Here is a 9,106-nt window from a genome sequence, read left to right on the forward strand (position 1 = left end):
GCCATGATTGAAGATGAATAGATTGGAAATTTTCTCGCAAAAAAAAAAGTAGAACTAAAATGATTTATGCAAAATGAAACTTAGAGCTTTTCACAATGCCACGACCCAGCATGTAGATGTTAGGCCTGTTATAACACCTTGGGTGTGATTTGCCAATACATTCACATTCAATGTATTGATCCTTATGACTACAATGTATCATTTTGCAGGATTTATAAGGATGAGTAAGGATTACGAATTAGGGTTATGATGTTTGTACTCAACTTCTGCCTATGAGTGAATGGACGCCCAAAGATAACATTGTATTCCTTTGTATTTCATCATGTATTGTCAAAAGTTCTATTCTGATCTCGAGCTCAAATGCACCCTTGTGAACAGTAAAATAGTAAAAGTAGTAAACAAATTCAAAAAATTCTGAATTATTTTTGTGGTAAACTTTGACAAATGTTTTGTATGCCCGCAAAATTTGAGCACGAAATGACGTTCGTGGAAATCGTTTCACGGCTTCCACGAATGTCATTTCGTGCTGAAATTTCAGAAGCATACAAAACATTTGTCAAAGTTTACCAAAAAAACAGAAGTTTTTATTTTTTTACTATTTTTTAGTTTTACTGTTCACAATGATGCATTTGAGCTCGGGATCAGATACTCCACGTCCCTGTATTGTGCATATTAGCTATTGATCGAGAGTGATAAGAGAGATTTGGATCACTTATCAGGACTAAGTTGTTACAGCTAAATAATAAAATCTGATCATATATCACCTCAATAAGATTTTCCCGTCAAGGCTGCGGTCCAACAATGATGCCATTTTGCCACCGAATGAGCCCCCCTAATTTCCACGAAAAAAATGTTCCATATTGAAAAGAAACATACTAATTTGTGCAGTGGTATCGGAGCTGCATGGCGCCATCTTTGTAGTGGATAAGTATGAGTACTGTATTACTCCCTACAATTGTACCGCGTCAATTAATTTGAATTGGAGGGAGTACTTCTATTTCCCTTCCTTTCCTTTCTTTCTTTGTTTCTTTCTTCGTGCGTGTGTGCGCGCAATATAGTACCTGTGCGGATCATACATCGTCGTCAGTGTGAGAAGTGAGCTTCCCGAGCTGCAACAACCTCTCTTCCTCGTCGCCGGCGGCAGCCGCCGGGGAGCCGGAGCTGAGGAGGTCCTGCGGGAGCAGCACGTCGGTCTGGTCGGCGGTGGGCACCAGGAAGATGGCGCCCAGCGCGGACAGCCTCAGCAGGTTCCGCAGCAGCACGGCGAGCCAGAGGTTGCTGAAATCGGTCCTCGTCACGTGCAGGGCCCGGAGCACGAAGGCGCCGCCGGTCTTGGCGACCAGCATGCCGAGGCTGTCGATGCACATGAGCAGCGCGAAGAAGGTGCCCTCGGCGCCCGGCGGGCAGAGCTTGGTGCTGAGGACCATCATCGGCATCAGCCGGACGCGGCCGACGACCCGGGAGACGCACTCCTCCAGGGTGACGAAGACCGCGTCCGGGACGCCGAGCGCGAGGTTCCACCGGAGCACGAAGGTGAGGTCGAGGAGGCCGGAGGCGCCGTGCAGGAGCTGGGCGAAGAAGAGGATGCTCCGGAACGGGTAGTCCTTGAGGTTCTTGTGGTAGATCAGGACGCCCACCATGGACGCCACCGCGCCGACGGCGTGCACCATCCCCACAAATTCCTGCATGCATGGAGATGAAGGCCAGATGATCAACACTCTGGACAGTTCACTCTAAAACTCAATGTGCCGTCATTTTTTTCAGTCGTGTTAAATCATAAACCTTTAGCCCAGTCTGGAACAACTGGTTTCTGTAATTCAACTGCTTACTCTGAAACTCCAGAGTTCCAAACATGCATGCCCCGTAAAGTTTACTACACTACATTATTAGAGGCAATGCTTGAACATGGAGACTATGCGCTACCGTTTAAGAGCTGAAAGATATTTTTTGTTGTTGGAATGATGTACTTTATCCTGGCAAGGAATCTTTTTGACATTGGGGACATCATTGTGGAACAAGCAAGATTGTGGGATCAGGAAATGCATGGCTGCAACCTAGATTCCAAGATTTGAAGGTAGGCACCTTTTTATCTAGCTCGCCTTTCTGATAGATCTTGATTGTGTTATATTCAGTTGTCTGAGAGTGATTGACGCGCAAGATCTCAGTCTTCTCTATTTTTTTTCAACCTTTTCGTAGTTTTGCCGCTCAGGCACTTCTAGTATTTTATTGATATCCTTTGGATAGAAAACAGTGGCGATATTTGATAAAAGATAAGAAGTGATTTTAAATTCATTCATTCGAAAAAAAAAGAAGAGAAAAGCCTCATGAGATGGAAGATGCTAAGCAAGGAATTTATTGTTGCATGTTATATTTTTGTAAAAATCTTCTTGGAGCAGAAGTATTTTAAATTCCAGGGCCATATTGTGTTGTGATCCAATCAACTCCAGTGTGACAATAGACAAATCAAATCCCATTGGTATTTCTTTAATTTTCCGAAAGTCAATACGCACCCGCTTTACCTAGATGAGTAAGATAACTTTTCAGATAATGGATGACTAAGCTACTTCCTCCATCAACCTAATTTTTTGGAAAATATTGACAGACTGTGACTTTTAGTTAACCATATTCTGAAGAAAGTTAAGAAGGAATTTTAGACTGCAGTAGCTACAAACAAGCATGCACTGAAGAAACTTTTTATCTAATATCAATTGCAAAGTTAAATGTCTGAAAAGTTAAGAAGACATTTGATTTTAATGCTATGTTGTTTTTTAGAGATTTCAAATGAACTACCACATACGGATGTATATAGACATATTTTAGAGTGTAGATTCACTCATTTTGATCCGTATGTAGTCACTTGTTAAAATCTCTAAAAAGACAAATATTTAGGAACAGAGGGAGTATATCTTTGCGCAGGGCATCCTAATCTTCTCTTTATTGTTCCAATTTTATAGGATGTCCCCAAACCTGCAGTATGTATATATCTGGCTCATGGAGAGTGGCGATCTGGTGAGCCGAGCTACTAAGATGCAGATCATTTTATCAAGACTTCCTTTGTTTTCTGTAACAAGCCTAGTAGTAAGCACTAGCATTAAGCAGGTCATAAACAAAAGTTCTACCTGTGAAAATCCAGGATTAGGCGGTTCCTTGTTAGTGTACCAGTAGAACTGCCCCTCATGAGTGCTGATACTGAGGGCCAGCGAAAGGAACATGTAAAGAGATGGTTTCCACACTACTGGATACTTTATTGTCTGAACCATCCCTTTAACTGCCACAGTAACCTTGTTCAAAACCTGCATTTGATTAGCATTTCAGTAAGAAGCAAAAAAATTGGAAGTTGCGCAGTTCCTTTCATTGTTAGATTCTTATTTTCTACATGTGCAACAGTGCAAGTACACTTTCCTCAGTTCACTGTCTAGGTTCAGCTATAATTCATTTGAGAAGGGTATAATTTTCCTCAAACAAGATATCTGAAGATTTCCAGTCACTTAAACATCAGGTTCATATTAACTTAAATTTGCTAATATGGTACAATTCCAGGAGAATAATGTATAAAACTATAAATGCACCCAGCTTACCCAAGCCAGTTAACATGAATGGTGTTAGATAGAATGATAGACTATCCTGTTCACTCACATACAGACATCAAGAAACAAATTTAATGAGTTTGGAGCAAAAGAAGCAGTAGGTGGAATAAGATTGCTGATCAACGTACCTTCTCTTTCATGTTATGCTGATACATTTTCAGCTCATATATGTAAAATCCTAGGAAAACCAACATAGTAGGAGGTAAAGCCATCACACCTAATGCACCCTATATTAAATCAGAATGCATGCAAAATTTAGTTTCTCAGTCAAGCAGCATAAAAAATGGGATCCTCTTACCTGGCGAACATTCGCTGGGAGGGGGTGGTAGCGAACGTTAGATGGCAGTTTTAGTTGTGTGGGGGTTAGCAGTTTCTTCAGAACAGCATGGCAGTTTCTGGGAAGAAGGAAATTTTGAGCAAAAACTGCCATGTTTGATCTCGTGTCACAACTAAAACTGCCAGCAAACAGCGTTCGTTTTCCATCCCCTTCCTTAGGAACGTCAGCCAGATAGCATTATCGAAAAAATGAAACTAACAATTAAATAAGCTTCAAGAATTTGGACTGTGGTTTACCTGTGCTCCTAGATGGTGGACAAACATGCCACTTGTAGCATACCCAATAAGTGCACCTAGCGACGACGAGAATGCACAAAGGCTCTGCATGTCTGGGGCCAATGCTGGCTTGTCAATACTGTTCTTTGCAATGCATGCATCTATTGTAACATCAGCAATGGCAACTGCTGTGGAGATTCCCACGAAGCAAACTACTGCAGAAGTCACTGATAGTCCAACACTGGCAAGAATAGCAGTTGAAAACATTCCAAGCATTCCTACAACCACAAAAAAAGAGCGGATTTTTCAATCACGTCCATAATTGTGGGCTTGTGGCAAATATCAATGATGAACGCTTATAAGCACTTGTAACTTGTAAGTAAAGGACACAACAGAGGTTACTGGACAGCAACCCCTTGTAAGAGCATTGAAATGTTAGGACTTACGATACTTCTATGCAATTTGAAACAATAACAGATGCAGAACTTCTAATAAAGCATGTAGATTGTTTGGTGGAAAATTCAGAATTCACCAGTTCTGCCAGTTTATTATCATAACAGCTATGCAACTTCGGGTTATTCGACTTGTGTCAGACTAACAGTGTCATAGTACACCCCAAATATCTCTGGCGTGGAAGTACCTTACATGAGCTCCTCATATCTCACAGCATATGGTTTAGGACACTTTCTCATCTAGTATAAAAATTAAATGTGTTGCATATTTCCACTGGTCCTTGTTGATACTTAATAGGGGACCACTAAATTTAGTGCTAGTTTTTATATTTTCTGTAACAATTTCTAGCCTATGTTGTTTCGTCCTCAGGCATTTTTACCCGCATCATCGGCTTTTGTAATATAATCAGTCCTTATTAGTGGATAATAAATAAAATCAAATGCGATACCATTGCACAGATGAAAAGTTGCAAGGTGTCCCAAGTTATAGACAGTGGCGTAGCTACGGGGTGGACAGGGTGGTCCATGGACCACCCTGAAATTAAAAAATGTTTCTTTAAAAATAAATAAATTTATGTAAATGTTTCTACTATTGGACCACCCTGGCACAAGTGCCTAGAAACAATGCAATTCATGTACAGACATGCCGCCACAATGAATTAACTAAGAGGCTGACAGCGATATATACCAAACAGTCTAGTCTATGCCCCCACAGTAAGGGCAAATCAACAGCTTGTTCCAAAACAGATCAAGCCAGCAATAGTAAGAAAAATGCAGGCATACTCAAATATCTGAACCTACTCCACGTCGCAGTTGAGCTAACACAATTTCATCCACAATTCCGTCATATAAGCTGCCCAACCGCTCTCGGCCTCAAACGGGGTCGGCGTGCGCTTGTTTTCAGTTAAGACGACAGCAGTGTTCGAAAGACCCTCCACCAAGAACACAATTAGCATGCCATTACCCACTACAACAAATTCTGTATGAACACGAAGAAGGAGGTACCTCCGGGCTCCGGCAAGTAACAACATCTATCTATACAGGCTAAAGCAAATGTCGAGTCTCATCCATGAGTTGGGAGAGGTGGATGGATTCATCATTCATGGATGACTGACCTGAGAAGACGAAGTAGGGGCGGCGGCGGTAGCCTCGGACGGGGAAGACGTCGGTCATGACCCCCCAGAGGGGCTTGAGGACCCAGGGGACGTGGAAGAAGATGGAGAGGAACTGCACGGTGGCCGGCTGCACCCGCTGCACGTCCTTCCAGTAGTAGTCGGACGCCACCCGGAAGAAGGAGCCGGCGAACCCCTGGTTGAGGCCGTACACCAGCACCACCCCGGCCACGAACGTCGCGCCCAGCTCCCGGCACAGCATCCGCACCCACCGCACCGGCTCCAGCGCCGCCTCCGCCCACCCGCCGCCCCGCTCCGGCGCGCTGCCGGCGAGGCCGTCCGCCCCCATGGCCCCGTGCTCCTCCTCCAGCATCGGTCCTCGTCGGATCCCTTGACGGAGGAGCTCGGCGGGGGGTCGCGGCGCGGGCTAGGGGGCGGGCATGGGGCCGCGCGCTCGCGTCACGTGCGAGCGACTGCGGAGATGGAGTTGAGTGATGGAAAGGAGCTCGGCATTCGGGTTTCTTTATGCGAAACTACTACGCGGACGATAGTAGCCTAGACGAACGCTGGACGATATTTGATTGAACGGTGTAGGTTAGTTTTGCTCCACGTATCAATGGCTTGATCTGCTGAATCGTCTGAAAATCGTCCAGGGTTGTCGTCTGTGTAGCAACGCTCTTCTTTATGGCGAGGGAGTGGTGAAGACGTGATCTTGGACGCTCGGACCGAGGAAGTGGTGGCGTTGGGGAGGTGAAGGTGAAGCTCAGCTCATCTGAGCACTTGAGCAGGGGTAGGTGTTGACTGGTAACGAGTATGGCTGACCTGTGGTGTACAATTTTCATCACGAATTGACCAAATCCATTGTGAATCTTCAATTTCTTCAAAGGTTGAGACTTGAGAGCAGGGAGTGCGTTCACCAGTGCTGACATGTGGCGCCATCTTTTCGCCACAAATTGACCAGTAATTAACTGCGACTTCTTTAACCGGTAACTATCCAAACTGGAAAATTAAATTTTTTGACGGGATACTACGACGGGCTGGGAGCCTGAACTTATATTAGACAGGGAGAGATGACAACATTCAGGTAGTTACATAGGGTCAAGAAAAAGAAAGATTACAAGGGGAGCAGCCCCCAAAAAATATCAGAAGATAAGCTAAATTCTCGCAGATAAATGATACAACATGGTGCCCCAATCCGTTAGAGCATCTTTAGCCGTTTGGCGCCCCAGTGCATTCGGCGAAGGGCTTTGGGTGTTTGCGTCGGTGGTTTTTTCGGCTTGGGGGCGTCGAGTTTCCAGCCGCGCCCCCAGGTTTCGGCCCCCAAACGCAACAAAATTCAAAATTCTGTTTCCCGCTACCAAAAAACGACACAAGTTCGACAATCATCATGTCACAGGTCGGCGATCGAACATAGCCAAAGTCCGGCGATCAAAAGGGTAGGAACCATAGACATGGAACTCAAACGGTAGGCTCCTCTGTCGTAGGGCTGGCCGAGGTCGGCGTTGGCGTCGGCGTTGTGGGCACAGCTTCAGTGCTCGTTGTCGGCGTTGGCGTAGGCATTGTGAGCACAACTTCAGTGCTTGGCATCAGCGTTGACGTAGGCGTAGGCATAGTCGTGGACGTGGGCGTAAGGGCAGTGGTTGCCGCTAGTCCCGACATCTGGTTCAAGATGAGGCCGCGCTCCACCAGGTACCACGCCTTCACATGCTCGTCCATCGTCGACATGTCTGCCCCCATCAGGAATGCCAGGTCGGTGTTCCTCTTCTTCGCGGCGATGTTGGTCCTGAGAAGGTCGAGCTTGACATCCTGCTTCGCATCAACGTCGACCACCTCGCCTCGGATTTCTCCTCCCTCTTGACGGCATTGCTCTTGGTATCAGCGATGCACTGTTCGATCGACGATTGCAGCCGTTCGGCAGCGGGTGTCGCGTCCCTCGCTGCCTTGGCTCTTTTGTTGCCATCAGGGCGCCCTTCTTCCATCGCCGAGGCAGGCGCGTCCGGGTTGTAGACACCGTCCTTGGCCTTGGCTAGAGCGAGCCGGTATTCTGTCCATTTCTCACACGACTCGATTCTGGTGAACACATGAAGGAACTTGAACTCTTGGTTGTTATTGTCCTGGCGAAACATGTCGAACATCCGAAGCATTTGCACATTCGAAGAACAAGTGTAGGCGAAGAACTGGGCCGGCGAGCGATGGCCATACCCGACGCTCGAAGTTGGCGCCGCTTTCCGGGTGAGCCATGACCTCCTCTTGAACCCCATGCCACTTGTTGCAGACCTGCTGGATGGTCCCCCAATGGTTCGTCATGGCCTTCTCACCGCGATCCTTGTGGATGTTGACGAAGTCGGGATCGACCAACTTGCGCTCGTCGAATGCCATCTTGCTCCTCCTCCGGTACGTGCCGGCGTTCTAATTCGCGCCGGTGATCGGGTCGATGCTGACGGTCTTCCATGCTTCGGCGAGGCACTCGTCTTCCTTGGCCGTCCACTTGACACGAGGCTCGCCCGGCTGGCGGTGGCCGCCCGCTTCTTCTTTCTCCCTTTGGGCGTTGGCTCCGCCGGTTCTTCCTCCTCCACCTCCTCCTCGGCATCGTCGTGCTCATCCTCCATGTTGATGGCGGTATCCAGCGTTTCTTCTTGCGTGCAGAATCCGGGGCACGAAGCAGCGGCGACCGAGCCGCTCGTGATGATCTCGTCCATATCGGCGCCAGTGCTGCTGAACTGTGGCGCCGAGCCATGTGTGAAGGGTAGGGCCCCACGGCGCAGAGTCGGCGCAGGCGAGACTGAGTATGTCGGCGGCGAGTAGCTGAACTGGGTGTTGAGGCCGACGGTGAATGCGAGGGAGGGAGTGCGCGGGTCAGGGTTGAAGACGGGGGGGGGGGAGTAGGTGCGCGCGGGTCGGGGTTGAAGGCGGGGGACGCGCGCGGGTCGGGGTTGAAGACGGGGGGACGCGCGCGGCGCCGCGGCATGCAGGAATGTGATGTTGGGGTTGAAGCCGCCATGCGCGTCGCCGTCGACGTAGCTAGGCGAGGGCGCATACCCCCACAGTGGCGGCGAGAAGTTGGCCGGCGAGCGATGCTCTGCTGGCTCCCCCACGCGCCTTGTAGGCACTGGTCAGCCTGTTGAGACGGAAAGTTTGCCATCCCCGTGCGAGACGCCTCCTCCTGCTCCGCCGCCGCCGCGTCCCTGGCCTTCTTCATGTTGAGCCTGTTCCGCCGATCGGTGGTGACCGCCGCTCGGTGGTGACCGTCGGCCTTCCACTGGGCGTTCGTCAAGCTCGGGGGCCTTGACATCGGCACCCTCGGCTTCCTCTGCTTTGGCTGGACGGAATCGATGGCTAGGCGAGGGGGCGCATATTTCTTCGGCGGCATGGTGAGCGGATCCGGGGGGAATGGCGAGAGCTG

General features: G+C 48.3%; 1 protein-coding gene across 1 annotated transcript; it reads right to left on the reverse strand.

Annotated features, from left to right (window-relative positions):
• Positions 1 to 758: 758 nt before the first annotated feature.
• LOC123121605 (probable folate-biopterin transporter 6) lies at positions 759 to 6,519 on the reverse strand. Its single transcript, XM_044541624.1, has 6 exons — positions 6,391 to 6,519; positions 5,707 to 6,231; positions 4,161 to 4,417; positions 3,716 to 3,814; positions 3,120 to 3,293; positions 759 to 1,682 (listed from the first exon to the last, which is right to left on the reverse strand). The coding sequence occupies exons 2-6, from the start codon at positions 6,074 to 6,076 to the stop codon at positions 1,071 to 1,073; spliced, it is 1,512 nt and encodes a 503-aa protein (XP_044397559.1). The 5' UTR covers positions 6,077 to 6,231; positions 6,391 to 6,519; the 3' UTR covers positions 759 to 1,070.
• Between the last annotated feature and the right edge of the window lie 2,587 nt (positions 6,520 to 9,106).

Source organism: Triticum aestivum, chromosome 5D, assembly GCF_018294505.1.
Source record: "Triticum aestivum cultivar Chinese Spring chromosome 5D, IWGSC CS RefSeq v2.1, whole genome shotgun sequence".
NCBI lineage: Eukaryota > Viridiplantae > Streptophyta > Magnoliopsida > Poales > Poaceae > Triticum > Triticum aestivum.